The sequence below is a fragment of the Saccoglossus kowalevskii genome, chromosome 9 (assembly GCF_978046115.1).
Source record: "Saccoglossus kowalevskii chromosome 9, keSacKowa6.1, whole genome shotgun sequence".
NCBI lineage: Eukaryota > Metazoa > Hemichordata > Enteropneusta > Harrimaniidae > Saccoglossus > Saccoglossus kowalevskii.
In genome coordinates, this window is record NC_140649.1 from 39316364 (window position 1) to 39338978 (window position 22615).

Here is a 22615-nt window from a genome sequence, read left to right on the forward strand (position 1 = left end):
TTAACCATTAGCTAAAAAATTGAAAATTAATGACCTTTTCAGCATCACTGGCAGAGAGAATTATGCACATGTCCATTACCATTTACTTATTCCCCCACTTGTTAGGGACAGTAAAACAATTATAGCAAGATTTTATATTATTATAAATATTGTCAGATGGAAATACTAGTACAATCTAACTTTTTTAATGCCATAGTCATGCTTAACTCTGAGCATGTCATTCTTTTCAAGGGTATACATATTCTGATCTCAGCTTTAAATTGTCTCCAAAAATTAAATATTAAAAAAAAAGTCAACAGGCAAAGGATCATCAAGAAAGATTTATTGATCAGCGAAAATTTGTCTAAATAAAATGTGTACCTGTAATATACATGAACATGATACAAAGTGTGAACCCTGCCAACTCTGAGAAATGGTTCTGGAAATATTTATAAACTCCGATTACAGGTTTTTAGATAAAATGGCCATCAATTTGACAAATGATACGTTTGAATGAAATATCTCAGTTCATCTCTGAGATGAGGTTCTGGACATGTTTAAACCCACATGTAGACTATAAATGGAACCCTAAACAATAAGGATTAGTTCGTTACGCGTCCTGCTGCTGTACACAGCTCCGGTAATTTTTCAGTAAATTGCGTTTTTGGGTGTACTTTCGGCCACTATGTCGTACCAAAAATAGATAGGTGTGACTATGAATATACTAGCCTTGGTGTGATGTTACGATTGTGATCACAAATAGCGTGTACGTTGAGATATCGATCAAGTAATGACAGAAATGACCACGGATCAACCAACGCGTTACTATTAAAATGCAAAATTGTCAATCAAAGTCACGTGACATAGTCAACGTACCCCATGATGAGCTGGCTAACTTATCCAAACATTTAGTTAGTTTATAATCCAAATCTGCTTATTCATGTAGCGGATTCAGTGAAAACAAAGGAGTCGCAGTCACGACAAGACTCCGAGAGCAAGAAAATACATTTATTTCCACAGCCTGTAAAACACTGGAAATATTCAAGTGTCCGGAATATTGGCAGCCATTTTGATTTTCCACTCAGCGTTACTTTTATTTGCATTGAAAATAAAAACAAGAGTTCTCCATGTCATAAATTAGCATGTAGTTTTTTATGTTCGATTTAAATCTGTTTTGAAACAAAATCAGGGCTTGTTTACAGTGGCGAGTACTGGGTTCCGGTCGATCGACAACCTTTTGGGTAGAAGTTGGCAGTTAGTTAGGACAGACTACCCCTTGAATGCATTTTTTTTCTCAAATACATTTCAGAACATGAATATATTTAACATCGGTGAGGATGTTTTGAAAGAAAATAATAAACGTGTTAGAAAAAGTTTAGAAAATGATAACTTTTTTTCACGGCGTGGCACTGTTTACTGCAAACTGCACTTAGGTTTGGTTTATAATCACAAAAATGTCATCACTCGTACATGATTTTATTATAACTCGTTCATACAAGTATGGTAGTTCTCTTTTTGGAGGATTTAGTGGCCCTGAAAAGGGCCGTTTGGTTTGTGTGTAAATTACATACACGTTGATCATTACCATCTATGGCACCTCTGGTAAATTGGGGTACAAGGACCAAACCTGTTGGACAACGCAATCTGGGATTACTTCTCTGTGAGTGATAACAACGTTATCAGACCTAATTAGCTGAACTTTGCGATATATCTTTCATCAATCCAAGCATTTCTCCGGCTCAGCATGTTCCAGTATTTTTTATACATTTTACGCCTCATCGCAGCATTATTATCACACGGACCCTGACCGTTTTTCAACCAATCCTGCCTGTTCGCTGTTACACACGGTTGGCACAAGCATGAATGACACTCGTTTTCGCCAAACTCTCTGGAAATTGCCATGTCTGGTCCAAATCCGCTGTCATCTAACCCCCCCATCTACGTTTGCTTTTTTGTGGGTAGTTTCGTTCTGGCAGCGATCATTTATATCCAACTCCCATTCCGAGTGCATAAATAATGCTTGTATAGCAGCATCTTGCTCTTCAGTGACATTCAGAGTAATTCGGTACATGTTGATCAAGACGCGACTGGAATCGAAATGAAGTGTTTCGAAATACTAGTAATACAATAAATAATTCACACCTCCTGATGTCCACGTGACAATTTATTTCAAATGAGACGCTTCCTGATATCATGAGCTCAATTTCCTGTGTACTTGGGCAGGGAGTGTAGCAGTACATACATTGAAGATCATAACTGTCAAAACAATTCCACAAAATTAGTGTGCTGTATTCGTGATTTACGTATTATAACATACAGTTGAATTCACCCTGATGCAATAACATGTATAAATTTTAGACGCACGTTATTATTGTGAGTTTTAGTGAATTAATAAAAAAAACGTTATGTAACCGTGAAATTGCTGTGAATACGATGCATTACGGCTGTCAAAATGTGACATGCTCATACAATGGAGCTATTATCAGTATGCACATCGCTGTCAGACACGGTGTGTGTGTTTGTGGGGTGGGGGTGATTAGGTGTGTGAAACAGGTGGCATGCGTCCTTTCCCTCGATGTGTGAATCACTACTCAGTTTATTTCAATACATGTATTTCAGTATTCAGACGAACACCACCCTTGAGACATCACACATACAGCTGCTATTCATTTATGCGAAATTTTTTTTAGTTTATATTTATCTATTCATAGTCTATCGAAACATATATTTTTATATTAGTATAGTATATAGTTAGATATTGTTTATAGTTTAGTTTATTATATCTTGGAGTACCCCCCCCCCCTTTTGGGGAGAACCACAACAAGTAGTATGGAACCAGAACACAGAGTTCCGCCATCACACACCCGTGAAGCCGTACGCGAACGCAACCTACGCCGAACTCGCGATAATTCAAAACGTGGACATCTAGATTTCGTGGCACCGTAAGAGACACATAAATTGGAACTCCAAAGTAGAATTTCTAGGATTCGTGCAGAATCGAAATCATCGAATTACGACATATTTATGGAGCTGACAAGTATATACTTGTCTCAACGCGAGCAGACTCCAAGTATACAAAGAGAAAGGGAAAACACTCCAAGTTACCAGGCGACTGACAGAGAAAAGACTGATGCAACCATGTTTCTGTCAACTGGTTCCTCTATAAATAACTTAGTTGGACGTGTACAAGACCATAGCCGAGTGTGTGATGGTGTGAAATCCTGTAATAAGATTGACATGATGGGTCATGCTGAGCGACTTCATTTTAAATGCGACATCACTTCATCGAGTCATCACTCGATTTGCCACTCGTCTTCTACTCTGCCAAACGGTAAACTTCTCGTCAATTATAGGTGTGTATATTTCACTACTTTCTTTACACATATATATCCAAAATGTTGGTGTAATTATCAAAGCAAAATCAACTGGTTGAAACTGAACGCTACGTGATGTGTATGCTAATGAGATGGTGTGAAGCATTTTTATATTTTGCTTTCGGTTCGTTTGTATAATACGTTTCCAATGTTTTTTGTCATAGAATGCTTCATGCAGTAACCACTAGTGGCATACGAGACGAACGATACACAAAGTTTTGCGAAGCTGCCAACATACAGTACAGTTTTCGCGGAAGCTTTGGCTTTTGTGGCATCATTGTCGCCTACGCATGGCTTCATTGTCGCCTCAGCATCGCATCATTGTGGCATCAGCTTCGCGTCATTGAAAATTGAAGCTGTGTTCGCCTCGCTATTTTGTGGCATCATCGTGGCCTCAGCTTCGCAGTCTCATGGCATCAACATGGCATCAGCTTCAAAGTATTGTAACATGAGTATGACCTCATTATTTGCACGCAGAAGGGCAGTAGACAAAAACATGTACAGAAGTTCGATATGTAATCGATTTGAAATTCAAGGCGAATAAAATAATATGATCAAGAGTAAAATGACATTTTAAAAAGATATCTTGTTTAATTATTTTAGTGTTGCGAGTATTGGGCACCAAAAACTTTGCGAAGTACATTACAATCGGCAAGGTGACGAGTTTCATATTGACTGGAAAGAAAATCGTGATAAATTCAAATCACACGATGCAATCGTCGTTCTGATACAACACAATTTGCTGTATACGAAGTGAAACTGTTCTTGTTATAAAATTTACCTTTTTTCGCTCATTTTATTTGCTGCTAGAAGAGCAGATTCAGATTCCTCATTTGGGTGGTATTTTTCTGTGTTTCGTTTAGTTTTAGCCGAGTCCCACCCCATGCCCGGAACTAAAACATGCAACACACACGTACGCCGCCGGGTGCGTCGGCGTCGTCGCCAGTCATCTTGATACAAAGTTCCAAAACAAGTGCGTACATTTCCAACATATGATTGGATGGTTGTGGTGGCGTCGGTCTGGTAAAATTTGACAACCAATTCTCAAAATTAAGTCACGATCAGCGATCTGAGCTCGATCTATACGTACTTTAAAAGTATTCTCACAAACATATTTTCGAATGAAAACGAGCCATGCCCTGTAAAAAATCGAATAGCACTTGACATGCAGAAATAATTTATTGGGCTTCAGAAAAAAAACGTGTCCATTTAGTGTGGCCGTAAATATTTGGTCACCAGCCGATGAACAATTTGAAAATCATGATTCACACGGAAGTCCTTCGATACTGAAAATCATCGACCCCAGTCTGGTTTACCTTATTTTCCAACTTGCAAAACTGATTTGTATCTCAGCCCTGTTTTTGTTTTTTTGTTTTTTTTTTTGAACTGAGGTAAAATCCCATCCGTTTGTCAAAATATACCGATGTTTTCCAGTGAATAATTGCGAAGCCTGTCACAGCACAAAAAAAAAACTTTGTGAATCGACGATGGAGATTGGATGGAACGACGACCCTTCAATTTGCGTTAAATATGTTTTGTTACAACATCATTGATTGGCTGAGAGTCACCTGATCGGAGCATGACCTGGATCACAGAACCATATTAGTCCGTATTATCAACAGGACTTTGCGAGAAAACCACACCCACATTTTCAACCATTTTAGCGCGGAAGTTGCCAACAGATGTCGAAAACTCGTGAATTTTATAAATTCGAATAAAATAAAGCTAGCGATTCGTAAGACTGGTTAATAATATATCCCCCGATGCTCTTCGATTTTTTTATTTCAAGGTGAGAAATGGATACTAGTAGTTGAAGTTCCATCGATTTCAAGGCGACTATTTAACCGCGACAACTCTACGCTCTGTTGTAGTTTCGCGAGGTAAAACAAAAATACAATAAATAGTACTTGTTTAATTATTTGGTTTTACAGCCCGCAAATTACGGGACATGATCCCCATGAATTGCGATAAATAAATGCTGATTGTGTTGAAATATTTTCTTTCACTCAGTCCACGTCCATGCGTGGGAATTCTATTTAGCTTCATGGTCCTTCGGCTTGCCTTCTGCTTGGGGGGAAACAACAATAATTATACAAATCGTAAACTCAACACAATCAAGAAAAGAAACCCAGACAACCATGTTGTACTTCTGTTGAATACATTTTGTAGCAGTGAGTCACGTCGGAATATTGTCTAAAATAAAATATTCAATCCCAGCCAAATCTAGGTCAAAGGGTCAGATTGCGTGCATATAATTATAGATAGTTAAAACAAAAAGTATTTCAACTTTTGACGGTTGTTCAACATCTATGCACGGTTACTAAACTAGTAACTAAACTAGTAACCGTGATCTATGAAAACCAGAAAATTTTTAGTAGTCCGAATTGTTGCACGGTCGAAAATAAAACTGAAATTGATCGGTCAAAAGCGAAAGCGGAAGCGGTCAAGAGGTTTGGGGGAAATGAGTACAGTACTTCTTTGTTTGATGAAGCGACGCCGATGCCACATTGTCGCCATAATGAGGCCACAATGAAGCGTAGCGATAATCGCCTAACTTTTTAATGTCGCGACATTGAAGCGATGCTGAAGCCATAACAATGCCATAATGATGCGATGCTGAAGCGAAGGTGAAGCTGAAGTGAAGCCAAAGCTTCCGCGAGAACTGTACTGTAGGTGTTATTGGAAGGGCATATAAACAAACATTTAAGTATTACATTATAAGTGTTACTATCATAGTAACGGCATTAACCTTTGCAATATAATATAGTTGAATATATACCGAGTAAATATTATATCTGATATAATGCAGCTCTATTATTATTTTTAAATTATTAGTCAATGCTCCAATTATGCTAATTATATCAACATTGGCAGAGGAATCCAGAAATGACGCTCTATTACAGGTTAGTGTACATTCTGTTATCAAAACACAGTGATCAATCATTGTAGTTAATTTTACCCACTTTTGTAATATTGAACACAATAATAAATACCATTCTAAAGCTTGGAATCCATAATTGCTTATGTTTTTTTTTTATAGGAAATAGCATATGATGATAACAGAAGAGGCGGAATTGATGTCATGTCAGATGCTAGGCATTCAACAAGAAAAAATGCCAAGCAAAGCGAAATTGTGTTTCTAGGCGACAGGTAATATTATTATTAATTTGTATCACAATTTCATGATATAATACTACAATAACGTTTTGAATTTGTAACCATGTCTAAATGTCCATCAACAGAACTCACAAATGCATATACAAAACTGTAGTCACCAGGAATGATGATACATGCTCCCAGAGACATGAGATGGCTGGAGTACGTAGATTTTACCAGTGGGCTGACAATAAAGGTAATTATTGGATATGCCAATGTACACCAATAATGTAAGCTTGTTCATTCATATTTCGTTTTTGGTAAGGTTACACGCGAGAACTAGTACTAGTTATTTGAAACAAATTGTATCCTGTTATATAGCTCAGTTACTGAATACTAATATAATGCCGGCCATCTGTAATGTTGGTTGATATTCAGTGTCATGGTACTACATTATTTCCCTTACATATCGTGTGTTCTTTCAGACGTACCAATAATTGTGCATGCCCATGACAGGAGTATGTCTGTGAACAAATTCCTCGGAGATGAACGCCAAGACACAATCAATGCAAATGACACTTGGCATGGTGAGTATTTTTTGTTATAATAAAAAAAATATTCAAAAATTGAAAATATTCTCGTACGAAACATGAATTCCCCTGATGATATTTTTCGTTCCTCTTTTTCCAGTGACAAAGCAGATTGGCAAGCAAGTCAAGTCAATCACGACTGGTGCTCAATCAAGACACGGGAAAACGTGGCACACCGAGTTGTCAGACAAAGGTATAAAATACAACCATCTCGCGTCAATATGTATAATAAACAACCACTAATACGCCATGGTATATTTTTACCACATTACACTGGTCATGTAATGACATTCACAATTACTGTTTTATTCTGTAACAGGCGCCTCCATCAAAACCCACTTTTATTGGAGCATGAAATCAGCAAAGAAATTTATGGGAAGTGAGAACACAAATATGGATACACGGTCAGAGGCTTGTCAAGCACTGAGAACAAGTTTAGATAACATTGTAAATCACTACCAAGTAAGTTTACAAATTATCATAAATATGTTTTAAAACACATGAAATAAACATTACATATCCCGTACATATATGTCAGAGATATAATTGTATTTTTATTTTGCTTTCAGAACAACCATGCCGATTGTTCTCTTGCTTCGAGGTGTCGACGTCAGGCGGACTATGAGCCATCATTTCGAGTCATGAGAAACCAAGTAGCCATCAATCTGCTATCAAAATTCATCAAAAACACTATAATTTACAAACAGGCGGATTCTTATGTTGAAGTAAGTTTCACTCATTTCACTCATTCGTGTTCTCATTGTCAATGTGCGCAAATACAATTACCATTACACTGAAACTAAATTCTGTCCTAATTATTCTACAGTGCAAAGATACTCATTACGTGGAGAGTTACAATAATGTATGTTTACTCTACCAAGACAAGCCTGTTGTATTTGGGAACGAAACATACAAACTACGGAGTGATCTCACATGTTTAGATTGGGTATGTATAATCCTATATTTTAGTGTTACATATATGTGCGCGAGTGTAAATATTGATCCCTGTATTAACTTTCTTCTCAACTCCAATTACAGAATGAAAATGTGGATCGTCTGACAACATCATTGGCGACAAGGCAGGATGCGAGAGCACCTCGTAGGCGAGCTGGACGTCGGGTAGTCGTGAAGAAAACGTAGACATGGAGAAGCAGTATCTGGGACAAACTGATGGAGCACGTGTATACACAATAGCATACACAAATAATCATTCATACGAGATGTATAATAAAGATTTAAATGATATTGATTTGCAATATATTTGTTTGTTACTTTTATTGAATGAAGTCAGAACCCAGTGTTATACATTCAATAACAAAAAATGATTATTGCCTATATTTTGAACAAAAATGTTCAAAAAATACACCAACGGATTTACTGTTTTATCTGCTGCAGGGGGGGGGGGGGTTAGACTTGGGATTCAATGGAATACAAAATCAAAAATTCTAGGCTCTTTTATACTGCTAAAAATGAGTCGTACAGCCGAGAAAAAACTTGCACACAATTTATAACCTATCCACAGACAGTCGAAATAATAAATGGGTGATGTATATGGGTCCCACAGTCCCACGTATCGTTCGGGGATCACTTGATGATATTTACGTACGCCCTCGAAAAAATATTAGTTACTTGTTGGGCGTACGTAAATATCATCAAGTGACTATATAACCCCAAACAATTTGGGATACGTGTGACTGTGCTATTACACTCAGTATACAAAATAAAGGAAATAAGAAAGATACCGAGGCGACTTCGACATACTACAGGCATGTCACAAATTATCCAATTTTCATTTTCGATTAATCCGTTCCGGTACTATAAAAAACAACGAAAGTCATACTCTCATATCGATCGCTATTTTATTAGTGAACAAATTACAAGAACCGATATTCTGTCAAACTTGGTTTTGCTATCATATGAGATATAGTACGAATATTTCTATTGGCTGAAATTTGCGGTTGCACCAACTTTTGATGAACACACAAGATGTCGGCAAGGGCACTATTCGTCTTTATCGTGGTGATCAATTTATTACCATTTCTACTTTTTACTGACTACCGTTACCCCGATCCGGATTATATAAAATAATATGATCGTAGGTATTTGTGTTTTTCGATTTGGGCCATTTCCCTTTCGGTTCTAACCGCCATTTCGTCCGTTTGTCACTTTACCATGTATTGTTTGAAAGCAGTTTATTGTCAATATCACAATGAGAGTGATGATATATTGCGAATTCCCTCACAAAAAGTTTTCAACTTGTAGTTTTTACGCAGTTCATGTACTAAATATGCTCCATTTTTTGTAAATATTTGTTATTGTGTTTGAATGTGTACTGCGTCTTCTGTGGTGAAAAACAACAATGATACAATCTAACCGATTAGCTTATTCAGCTGCGTGTACGTCTCTCGTCCGTACTGATTGTGAGTTTATATGCGTGTCATTCCCAAAGAAACCACACCATGTCAGTTATTATACTTATTTCTTGACAACATCAACCACGAACACAGTTGTTATCATGCCGACATGTTCTTTTTGCCGACAAGTAAGTCGATGATTTTTGAGGTAGTTCTATTTCCGTCATTCTTTTGTTTTTGTCTATGCCAGAAAATAAACAAAGGAAGCGTACGTTCGGACTTGTCGAAATACGAATTTAAATACAGTTTAATCTGCTTTCTGGCCTGAGTAACGCATGATATTTCATCGATATCGTACACTACAATGTCACTAAATTTATGACTTCATTGCTCCGGGCGATTTCTGTAACAGGCGAATATAACCCGGAACCACGGTCACTAAAAAAGACCGTGCTGGAACTAGTGAAATGGTCACTGTGACTTGGTGTCTTTATGACCCTAGTGAAATGGTCAATGTGACTTGATGTCTTTATGACCCTAGTGAAATGGTCACTGTGACCTAGCGTCTTTATGACCCTAGTGAAATGGTCACTGTGACCTGGCGTCTTTATGACCCTAGTGAAATGGTCACTGTGACCTAGCGTCTTTATGACCCTAGTGAAATGGTCACTGTGACTTGGCGTCTTTATGACCCTAGTGAAATGGTCACTGTGACTTGATGTCTTTATGACCCTAGTGAAATGGTCACTGTGACTTGGTGTCTTTATGACCCTAGTGAAATGGTCACTGTGACTTGATGTCTTTATGACCCTAGTGAAATGGTCACTGTGACCTAGCGTCTTTATGACCCTAGTGAAATGGTCACTGTGACCTGGCGTCTTTATGACCCTAGTGAAATGGTCACTGTGACCTAGTGTCTTTATGACCCTAGTGAAATGGTCACTGTGACTTGGCGTCTTTATGACCCTAGTGAAATGGTCACTGTGACTTGGCGTCTTTATGACCCTAGTGAAATGGTCACTGTGACCTAGCGTCTTTATGACCCTAGTGAAATGGTCACTGTGACTTGGCGTCTTTATGACCCTAGTGAAATGGTCACTGTGACCTGGCGTCTTTATGACCCTAGTGAAATGGTCACTGTGACCTAGCGTCTTTATGACCCTAGTGAAATGGTCACTGTGACTTGGCGTCTTTATGACCCTAGTGAAATGGTCACTGTGACCTGGCGTCTTTATGACCCTAGTGAAATGGTCACTGTGACTGGGCGTCTTTATGACCCTAGTGAAATGGTCACTGTGACCTAGCGTCTTTATGACCCTAGTGAAATGGTCACTGTGACCTGGTGTCTTTATGACCCTAGTGAAATGGTCACTGTGACCTGGCGTCTTTATGACCCTAGTGAAATGGTCACTGTGACCTGGTGTCTTTATGACCCTAGTAAATAGGTCATTGTGATTTGGCGTCTTTATGACCCTAGTGAAATGGTCAATGTTACTTGATGTCTTTATGACCCTAGTGAAATGGTCACTGTGACTTGATGTCTTTATGACCCTAGTGAAATGGTCAATGTGACTGGGCGTCTTTATGACCCTAGTGAAATGGTCAATGTGACTTGATGTCTTTATGACCCTAGTGAAATGGTCAATGTGACTTGGTGTCTTTATGACCCTAGTGAAATGGTCACTGTGACCTGGCGTCTTTATGACCCTAGTGAAATGGTCACTGTGACCTGGCGTCTTTATGACCCTAGTGAAATGGTCAATGTCACTTGGCGTCTTTATGACCCTAGTGAAATGGTCAATGTGACTTGGTGTCTTTATGACCCTAGTGAAATGGTCACTGTGACCTGGCGTCTTTATGACCCTAGTGAAATGGTCAATGTCACTTGGTGTCTTTATGACCCTAGTGAAATGGTCAATGTGACTTGGTGTCTTTATGACCCTAGTGAAATGGTCACTGTGACCTGGCGTCTTTATGACCCTAGTGAAATGGTCACTGTGACCTGGCGTCTTTATGACCCTAGTGAAATGGTCAATGTCACTTGGCGTCTTTATGACCCTAGTGAAATGGTCAATGTCACTTGGCACCTTTATGACCCTAGTGAAATGGTCACTGTGACCTGGTGTCTTTATGACCCTAGTGAATAGGTCATTGTGATTTGGCGTCTTTATGACCCTAGTGAAATGGTCACTGTGACCTGGTGTCTTTATGACCCTAGTGAATAGGTCATTGTGATTTGGCGTCTTTATGACCCTAGTGAAATGGTCAATGTTACTTGATGTCTTTATGACCCTAGTGAAATGGTCACTGTGACTTGATGTCTTTATGACCCTAGTGAAATGGTCAATGTCACTTGGTGTCTTTATGACCCTAGTGAAATGGTGACTGTGACTTGATGTCTTTATGACCCTAGTGAAATGGTCACTGTGACTTGCCGTCTTTATGACCCTAGTGAAATGGTCACTGTGACCTGGTGTCTTTATGACCCTAGTGAATAGGTCATTGTGATTTGGCGTCTTTATGACCCTAGTGAAATGGTCAATGTCACTTGGTGTCTTTATGACCCTAGTGAAATGGTGACTGTGACTTGATGTCTTTATGACCCTAGTGAAATGGTCACTGTGACTTGCCGTCTTTATGACCCTAGTGAAATGGTCACTGTGACCTGGTGTCTTTATGACCCTAGTGAATAGGTCATTGTGATTTGGCGTCTTTATGACCCTAGTGAAATGGTCAATGTTACTTGATGTCTTTATGACCCTAGTGAAATGGTCAATGTGACTTGGTGTCTTTATGACCCTAGTGAAATGGTCACTGTGACTTGATGTCTTTATGACCCTAGTGAAATGGTCAATGTCACTTGGTGTCTTTATGACCCTAGTGAAATGGTCACTGTGACTTGCTGTCTTTATGACCCCAGTGAAATGGTCACTGTGACTTGGCATCCCTGCTAAAAAAAGTTCATGATTTGTCACTCTTGCACAAAAAGTTCACAGTAGCTTTATTACAAAGTCAAAACAAAATATTTATTTCATTTTAACGTAGACCCTAATCTTCTCTAGGGTCCAAGCTTTGAAAGTCATTTTTTTATTTCAAAATGAATAAATATAATGTAAACGAAAACATAATATTCATACCTTGATGTGACATTGTCAACTTTTGTGTTTTCTTCTGTGTTTTCTAAAGAGGAAACAATATGAAATATATATATATATAAATAACAAGCAGCCTCTCGGCTGAGATAGCTCCGCTGTTAGCAAGGCACATTTCAATTAAAGAACTGAAGATATCATTAGAAAATGAACAATATGTATAGTATGTATAGCAATCGGATTTGCTGTTTTCAACAAGAATTCAAAAGTATCAATTTTTACCAAATATTACATAAATATCATCACAAAATGAACAAATCTGAGAGAGGTCCACATGTAGTACCTATATATGTAACATCAAAGCAATCGGACTTGCGGTTTTTAACAAGAAGTCGAAAATATAATTTTTTACCAAAAATGACAAAAATATTCACCAAAATTAGAGAATTGAAGATATCATCACAAAATGAACAAATCTGAGAAAGGTCTACATGTAGTACCTATATATGTAATATCAAAGCAATTGGACTTTTGGTTTTTAACAAGAAGTTGAAAATATCACTTTTTACCAAAAATGACAAAAATATTCACCAAAATTATTATATGATCATGAAATGAACAAATCTGAGAGAGGTCTACCCAAGGTACATATACACCAAGTATCAAAGCATTCAGGCTTGTAGTTTTCAAGAAGAAGTTGAATAAGTAAAACATTGACACGGACGACGGACAATCACTCATATGATAAGCTCCGCTCGACAAAGTCGACAGCGGAGCTAAAAACTGATGTATGGTTCTTGAGATATCAGTGGAACAGACAGACACACACACACACACACACTCACACTCACACACATACAGATACACTAACTGCAAAGACTCCCTTTTTGTGCTTCGCACACGGGAGTCAAAAAGTAAAACATTGACACGGACACGGACGACAGACGACGGACAATCACCCATATGATAAGCTCCGCTCGACAAGTCGACAGCGGAGCTAATAAGTACTTTGTAACAACATGTCCACAGATGTATCATGGGAGCATTTAATATAAATTATTAAGTCAAGTATGACCAATGCATGGGTTTAGGGTTGTTGGGGGGAGGGTGTCCTAGACTTGTGCAGAACTGTTTTTAATGTAGTTACTTTTATCCAGTATTCCACCTGTAGATTGCATTACATAGTCTCTGTCAGTTCTCAAGCCTAATAAAATATATTAAGTTTGAACATGAAAGCTCAGAGCATGTCAATGATATGGCTCCAGAATTGCATTCACTAAAATAAAATGGCCACCATTTTGAGTCCAATGTGACAAACAAAACAATATCAAGATCCCATTATGTTCAATGCATATACATATATATATATATATATACCACAATCAAATGAAAACTGTCCATGCATGACTAAGTTCCAGATCCAAAATCGCAGAAATGCTTGATTTTGATGAATTTTAAATTTTAAAATGTCCGACATCATGTAAGATGTGCATACATGGAAGTATATATATTTGAGCATGATCAGGTAGAGCATGTCGGAAATATACCTCTAGAACCTCTTAAAGTGGCCACCAGTTAGCCAGTTTGAATCCATTCTGAAAGAGAAACAAACTTGCATTGGGGTACCATATTGTTTAATGTTAGTACAAAGTTTGAACAAAATACATCCATACATGACCAAGATCCAGATCTGCAATGACAGAAATGCTTGATTTGCCATGCATGACACAGTCCCAGTTAGTTATCAAATTTTAATATAATATAGTTGGAACATAAACATGTCAACGATATGGATCCAGAAGCTGATGCTTGATTATGATTTCAGTCATCTTGTATCTGATCGTCAAAAGGAGTATGGTACTTGTCCATTTTGAGAGATATTGCTCTAGAACAGCATTAATTAAAAGATTAAGGCTACCAGTCGGCCATTTTGAATTGCATGGTCAAAGCAACACATCTGTACATGTATATCTACAAGTATGACATGGTGTGTACATATACATGCAATTAATATATAAATTTGGAAAATAATCAGTCAATCGCATTCATTAAAACAAAATGGCCAACAGTCAGCCATTTGTATTTTATCTGAAAAACAAAATGATGTGCATCAAGGTTTAATAATGTCAAATGTATGAACCATGTTTGAACAAAATCCATCTGTAAACAGCCAAGATCCGGTTCCAGAATGCTTGATTTTGATTATTTTTCAGCACAAAAATGGGCGCCATTCGACCATCTTGAATCATATTGTGAAACAAATTGATGTGCATATGTATAATATTATGTATTATGTATGTGTGAAGTTTGAATGTAATCAGTTCAGGCATGTCTTAGATATGATTGGAAATGCATAAACACACGCACACACGGACGCATACACACAGAAAGGTCTGAACAAGAACTACATGTAATAATGGCAAGTAGACATCTGAGGAAGATGTCATTCATTGCCAGAGAACTCTATTGTACAACACTGAAAGTAAAGAGTGTCACATTATGCACATGTCACTGATATACACACACATCTAAATAAGCAGTGAATAAAGGTGAACAAAAAGAACTAAGAAAAAGTTAAGAGTGATCCTACTATTACCTGTTATTTTGAGTGCTCTTAAAGGCAATTCATCTGGAGGTAGTCTGTGCCCAATATGTTTGTTGTCCACGAAAAACAGGTAACAGGAAAGCGACATACAACAGAAGAAACAGGTGATGAGCAGCTGTCGTTTTAAATGTCGCATTCTGATCACCTGATACTCTAACCAAAGAAGAACAGGCACTGCTACCTCTAGCTTTTCTGTAAGAAGGCCATTAAACAGATCCTGGTGGTAGAAACAACATCTGCTATTACCTCATGTTATCATGGTATCTCTCATGTTAACATGTTTATAACAATTAAGACATATGTACATGTAAAAATGCACTTGTAAAATGGTAGTACATGTTTGTGTAGTCAAGAATTACTAGATCTTATAACATGACTACGTTAGTTTTTCAATTATGCCACTGGACTGAATACATATTCCTATACAAATTTTATAGAAGTTTGGACACAACATTTGTTTGCATGGAAATGCAAGTGAAATGGGACTTGGTTTTCAAGAATACAAGTCACTTACGTTTGGAGTTTGTTTGTGTCTAGAAAGATAACATTGTTTTTTGATAAACACAAAAAATATTCATTTCAAATAAAGCATTTTTCAAACCAGTTGTCAAATTTGATATTGGAAGGACTCCTGTATAACTACAACTACCCAAACATTTATATTGAGATGGTCTGTGTGTCTTTCAATGTAGCAATTTTATGTTACCGTAGGAAATTATGCATACTCAAGCATTTTAAAGATATTAAAAAATGAAAACACCATGCAGTTACATTATTCATGGTGATCAATGATAAGATAGCTTGCAGTTCTCAATATCAGTTTGTGAAGTCATATTTGCTTAGGTGGATGATAACAGTGAACAGATAGCTGTGGCTCTCTGATGAGACAAGTAACTGACTTCTACAACAAAATTCATGAAAGCCAAATACTTACAAAAAAACACACAAAAAAACTTCAGATGCCACCATAATGCTGTGAATAATTTATAGGACAGTCAGAACAGCTGTCATGCAAGTATCATGATGGACGTAATCTATGAACAACAATAGTTGGGTCATTTATATACACAATGAACAGAGTTTTTTTCTAAACCAGGAAACAGAGGCGCAGCGCTCTGATACTCTCAGCTGGCGCCCTCTCATCGAATCTCAGATTGAACTTTTAAGTCATAAATATATTTCTTGAGCCACACACTTCTGCGTTGCCGTACAACATGAAACCTTTCTCAAATATATTTTTCTCCGTAAAAACTTCCAAGCAACACTAGCTGACAATGTGTCTGGATACCAAATACACTAAAATTACGATAGATACACTGTTAAAACTCAGAAACCTTCCGATATGGCATTTCCAGGTCGTTCCACCATTCTGTTTCTGTGCTAACTACTCTCGCTCTGCTCCCTCGCCTGTATATGCTCCCCCTTATTCATTTTTTCTAGAAAAACCCTTGATGAATGTTCGAAAAATTCATTGTTACGCTAAATTCGCTCTATTGTTTAAAGAGTTTAAAAAGTACTCTTATGGTAAATTCCTTTGGGAGAACTAAGCAATGACACACTACAAATTATATTTGTTGCAGCTTCCAGCAACCACTGACTTAAAGGCCCAGGTATACTATAAATACACTCCTAAACAATACCCGGTAGGGATTATTTCCTTGCTTGTCATGCTGTAGTAAATAGCTCCAGCCAAGCTGGATTATGTCGTGCCAAAGTGGATGTATGTTACTATAAATATCACAGCAGTGACCGTGTGTAGTATTTATGACAATAAATAGTGTACAAGCTGAGATTTCGGTGGATGAAAGTCAAAAACACGAACCGGAAAAAGGGAGGCGCCACTAATCTTGAATAATTAACTACCGTCAATCAAAGTCACGTGATGTTGGACCGCTGAAACAGGATGCGTCATAGGCTATGCAAGTGATTAACAACACTCATTAGCATAGCCACACCTCCAATTCACACTTGCCCAGGGCAAGTGAATTGGGCTTTTAAGACTTGCACTAACGTTCACAGGAATGATCTAGTTCGTTTGTTGTAGACATGTGGGTTGACTAATGTGTGCAAAGACTTTGTAGTAACCTCTGAAATGAATTAGAAAGACTGGGACATTTCTGTTCACATTTGTTCACATAAATTAATTATATGTAAACATTGCCATTGTAGTCTTCTGTGCAAGGGTAGAGTTTTTTCTGTCTCGTTGCATGGGTCGGATAGATATTTTGCTTTCGTGCATTCAAAGCAAAGATGGCAGTTTTCTGCACAATTTCCTTGTATCGCTGTTGTACATAATGTACAGTATGGTCAGAGTGTAAATTTAGCTGGCTAGCTTAAAGCTATCTTAACTTAGCTTTCAAAACTGCCACCTAATTAAACTATGCAGATTTAACTGCCTAAATAAGTCTATGTTACTAAAATTTGGGCAATACTACAAAAAATATTGATGACAATGATACTCGCTATAATAATTAGAAGTTCTTGTGAAAAAGCAAATAAAGCTTACCGTAATCTTTTTTAGTGAAACGCCAATACAGTAATAAAGAATGGTATACCTGCATTTTTACATGGTGATGTGGTTGTGATAAATGGATGGATAGTTGTGACGCACAAAATTTTTAACAAAATTACACATAAAAATATTTTTTTTCATAAAAAGTAGCCTTGACACTGACGCCATACATATTTGTGATCTACCCCAAAAATGCAGAAAATTAGTAGTTTTTGTGCATATTTAATATCATATCATTTCAATGTTATTGTCTAAGTAATGAACAATTTCGTAAAAACAATTTTTATGATTGTAAACTGTAAAAACATGTTTTATATTGTCAAAAGGAACTTTTTTACATTTCCTGTAAAAATGTAAACCCTGTTTATTTTTTTCTGTAACTTGTACAAGCTACCTCCTTTCTATTTTCACTCTGCCTTATCCACCTGATTTCAGAATATACGTTTACATGTAGCTGTAGGCAAGATTACTCCAGCCACTCCCCGGTTTGGAAACGGTGATTTTATTAGGTGTGAATTGGTCTCCTTCCCTGGGTAAGGCGCGTTGCAGTTATGGGCAAAGCATTGTCACATGATTAGTACACAGCCAGTCATTATTTTTGACATCGTCAGTGCTATGTGTTTTTTTACAACTTGGTGGTTTATTCCAGAATTTGAGCTTTTTCACATAATTTTTTAATCAGGATATCTGTATATGGTCATATTTTAGCCGGCAAGTAGTTTTTTAATTCATCTATTTTACCAACAGCGACACAATTTCGCAAGAAATTTTCATACCTTTACCCAGAAATTTTCGTGTTTGATTTTTGGAGGGATTGAAATGCATGTTGTTACGCGCAGTGTTTTTACTTACTACCAGGTAAAACTGCAAGATGAACATAATTCCCGATATTAATCTTTACATGGCAGGAACTGGATGTTTATGAGTAGGTAGGCTGGTTTTGATGTGTATCAGGGTTCAAAAACCCCAAATTTCAAAGTGCTAATTTTGTTTACGTGGTAGTTGCCCGAATTTGAGGTCAAAGTGAAGTCATACAATGAGGTATCGCTTTACATGATGGTAAATTTACCGATTTTAATGAACATTCTGACGGTATTGTAATTTGTCTGACTTTCTGACTCCTTCGGCCCGGGTGTGAGCAGTTTGTTAACCTGCAACACGGTTCAAGACAAAAAAAACGCAAGACGTTTCCAGACCAGGGATAAAGGGACTGTGCTCCAGCACATAGTATTATATTAGTTGCGTTCACGCACAGCTCCTTAGCACGGGCTAAGAGGTCAAATTGCTTAGCCCGTGCTAAGAAAACGTGCGTGAACGCTTAGCACGGGCTAAGGAATGCTAAGTACGGGTTAAATCTGATCCAAATTTAAGATGCGGTCTAGACCCTTAGCACGGGCTAACGAAGTATGCGCGAGCGCTTAGCCCTGCACTCTGCGGCGACCTTTGGGAGTGAAAATTGTCCAATGTTCGTATAACGACTCTATTCCACCAGTCATTACTCCACGCTCACTTTCACAATGATCGGGTCGCTGTAGTGGAGCGTACAGCAGCTCCAATTGAAGACAATAAATTTGGTTCGTTGTCTACGACATGCATTAATAAAACTCTGTATTCTGTTACGCCCATTGTGTACTGTTTCTGTGCATCCAAATAAGTTGGGTCCGTCTTCTCTCGCGTTCCTGTGCACGTCGCTTCAAAATTAGAACGAAACATGCCAGCAGCAGAAATAGAACCTCGCGCGTGTCATCCATTTTTCGTTCGTAAATAGCGGCTTGCCAAAGGTCACTAACTGGTGGCACCCCTTAGCCCGTACTAACGACTGGCCCTCCCTGTGCGTGGACGCAATTGGGTCTAGCCGAAATGCAAATATGCTAGATAAGCCTAAATCAGCTTAAATCTTAGCCTGTACTTCGTGTAATGTGAACACAACTATTGTGATAAATTTCTTTTCTGCAGTACTTGCTGATAACAGCAATGAAATAAATAAATAAATAAATAAACAAAAATTACATAGCATCATTACACAAACACCTCTAACAGTGCACGTCAATAATGATTACCTGTATTGTTCTGTCCTATGGATTAATTAGTGGTTTTTGACTGACACACTGCCGTCAGATGACCCTCATCGTACGAACTTAAAACGCCCTTATTATAAGGTAAACAAACGCACATGATTTCAGCATTGTTACCTATGACTAGGATTACATACACACAATTCGAAATATACGGTAAGTTGACCCGAGTTCATTGACATCCATTGAGCTTACAGTCGACCATCGCCATTGCCGTTTGTTTGTTGTGTTTTTTTTTTTGTTTCATGGGTTAACAATATGAATAATACTCAGAACGTTAGAAACATACGCAAAAGTATGAAAGCATGGTGTTAGTGAGGAAGGTTAAATGATTTCCCTTACCTCTCGTTATCCAAAGGCAATGTTAAATTATGTGTATCATCCAGAAAACGACGGCAGACAACAAACGTTCACACTACCCCTCGCACTCAGTTCATAAAGCATTCACTGCCGTCGGTCTCTCTAAGGGAGTGTTGGAAACACAATGACGCCCTAAGTTACCAATTTTATTCGTTAAGCACCTACAAGTAATCGCATGTGGGCGCCACCAACACTGATATACTCTCTTTCATATTCCAAAAAACGGTGTGTTAAATTGCAATCTTCCAAAGTCTATAGCAGACACGTAACTTATAGAAATAAGAAAGGTGGTATATTAAGAATTGTTTTTGTTGCAGCAGCAAATATGGGTATTTATTTTGCTGAATGACTACAATACGGCCAGCTAGCATTAAAATAGATAATTCTCTACCTGGCTTTTACAGTACGGTTTTATTTTATGCTCTTGTTCACAAATCCTGATTAAAAATACCAGTATAAGTATGGGTCCCGTTTGTGTTTTTATTGATATGACATATTTCATACTAAGTTATAATGAACATAAATATAATTATTCATAAATAATATGACAGAACCCCACACCCTCCCCATGGCTTTCGTTACGTATGGAAGTTATTTTCACGAGTGATGCGGTGTATCATGCGGCCGTACTTTCACGGGCGAAGCATCTCGAGTGTGCGGTTCTGTTATTAATACATATGTTCCATATTTTATTATTTCAGAACGTGCAACAAACCGTGATGGAATTTAGGTCGGGGAACCCAATTGCCCATTAATATGTTCCAAGATTGTGTTACGCCCTAGCAACGCGTGTCAGTGTAAGAACGCGTGTCACTGTCTGTGTGAAAATGAAATAATGAGACGTCTAAGGTGAGTCACTGTCCGAATAAATACCCTCGTGGACGTTTAGTTGGGCCACGACAGAACCAGAACTTGAACAGTGGCGACTGTGATACACAAATTAGTCGTCACTGAACTGCACGCTACAACTTCGTTTGTGGTGTTGCTTGCTGGTCATAGATTGAATAGATCTTGGTTACCGGTTACAATTTTGCCCGTTTGGCGTTGGTAATCTTCATTTGGAACTGAGTAACGCCGCAACATCGCCAGCAGAAACCTTGGGGAGCAATACATAGAACTGATGGGGACGTGCCCCTGAAATGGGTCTCATTTTTTGGATTTTAGGTATAAGTGTCAGTTTTATTTCTGGTCAAGATAAGTATAAATATCAATAACAAGCCGGTAGGCTAGTTGGCGATCCGCTCCGCTCAAAAACAAGCAATATGTTTTTGGCTGTTTCCATGGTGTGACATAAACGTGAAGCTAACGTCGGTTTATAACTAAATGGGCCCGTATACGAAGTTCGCAAACACCATTCAGTCTTTAGAAGTCACGTAGTTTATTACTAGGACGTATTCTGCTGCTACATTTATTATTTCCAACCGTTTTGCGATATTATTTTCTAGAATGAAGGCAGCATTTACAGTGCATTCAAAGTTCAAAGTTGCGTTGGGATTACGTTGATACAGTGTAACAATGTCGGTGCAAGTGATCTCCTACTACCAGAGCGCAAAGTAGCCAAAATAAAAAGCATGGTCATTTGAACACTGCTATTACAAAACTGGTAGGAGGTAATACATTTGGAGCGAAAGTATTCAAAAATCAGTTTTTGGATGTTGCAATAGCAGTGGTGGGCCAGGATTTTTTTCCGATTAGTGACGGTAGGACCTACCTGTGTAGTATGAACAAAATCAGCGGAGCCGAAAAAATCACAGAGGAGTTAAAAGCCGTTGCTGGTCAAAAATGTTAACTCGACTTTGGGGGCAAATTTCTCGGTAATGAAAAAAGATATCAAAAATTAAAATAATAACTTTGTGCCCACACTCAAGCTGAGTAGAATGAGCTATGTCTGAAGTGTTTTATCCTAAATTTGTAGGAGAAGATACATTTGACGCGAAGCTATCCAAAAATCAGTTTTTTTGGCTGTTGCTATAGCAACGATGGGCCAAAATTTGTTTTCAGATTTTTCCTAATAACTAGGGTGAAGGTGTGACCTATCTGCCAAGTTTGAAAGAAATCGGCCAAGCCAAAAAAATCACAGAAGAAATCATACGTGAAAACACTGGAAATCACACACACACAAAACGACAAAAGTCAGGCCCGTAGCCAGCACATTTGAATAGTGGGTTCGAAAACAACAATAATATATTTGATGTGAAACGTATGAATTTTATAATATTCAAAAAGTGTCTTTGAGCTCTGATACAGATATTTTTATATTCTCGTTTTTAAATTCAATTGGTTTACTTTGTGTTACGTTGGTAAGTTTTTTTTTTTTTTAACTATTTTACCATTTTAGAGAAGGGGTCCTGAGTCATTCCCCGCCCACAGACAAACACTCTCACACCTTTGATCGGATCCACTACGACACAATGTTGTACACAAAAAAGCCAAGACTGTACGTATCTTAGCATTATTGTCTAAGCATTTTAAGGTAGAATGCTACGAGTTTTTTCGCTCTTCGCAGATGTTAGCGCACATAAAAGTGGCACGATTTCATGTCAAAATCTGTCTACAATTGTTCATTTTAGTATTAGTA

General features: G+C 37.8%; 1 protein-coding gene and 1 pseudogene across 2 annotated transcripts in view; one reads left to right on the plus strand and one right to left on the minus strand.

The window, feature by feature from the left end:
- Window positions 1-20143, minus strand: part of LOC102808665 (CMP-N-acetylneuraminate-beta-1,4-galactoside alpha-2,3-sialyltransferase-like) — a 63688-nt gene extending 43545 nt beyond the window's left edge. The window contains exons 1-3 of the mRNA XM_085503511.1: window positions 20020-20143; window positions 15082-15307; window positions 12531-12573 (exon numbers count right to left, since the gene is read on the minus strand). Coding sequence (XP_085359637.1) covers window positions 12531-12573; window positions 15082-15226 — 188 coding nt within the window. The 5' untranslated portion in view covers window positions 15227-15307; window positions 20020-20143. The remainder of the gene's footprint in view (window positions 1-12530; window positions 12574-15081; window positions 15308-20019) is intronic.
- Window positions 2809-8295, plus strand: LOC144344647 (uncharacterized; annotated as a pseudogene). The gene is made up of 11 exons (XR_014930474.1): window positions 2809-3332; window positions 3518-3621; window positions 6189-6256; window positions 6394-6503; window positions 6596-6705; window positions 6935-7036; window positions 7140-7232; window positions 7359-7501; window positions 7609-7764; window positions 7866-7985; window positions 8078-8295. The product of XR_014930474.1 is annotated as an uncharacterized LOC144344647 (transcript).
- Window positions 20144-22615: the final 2472 nt, after the last annotated feature.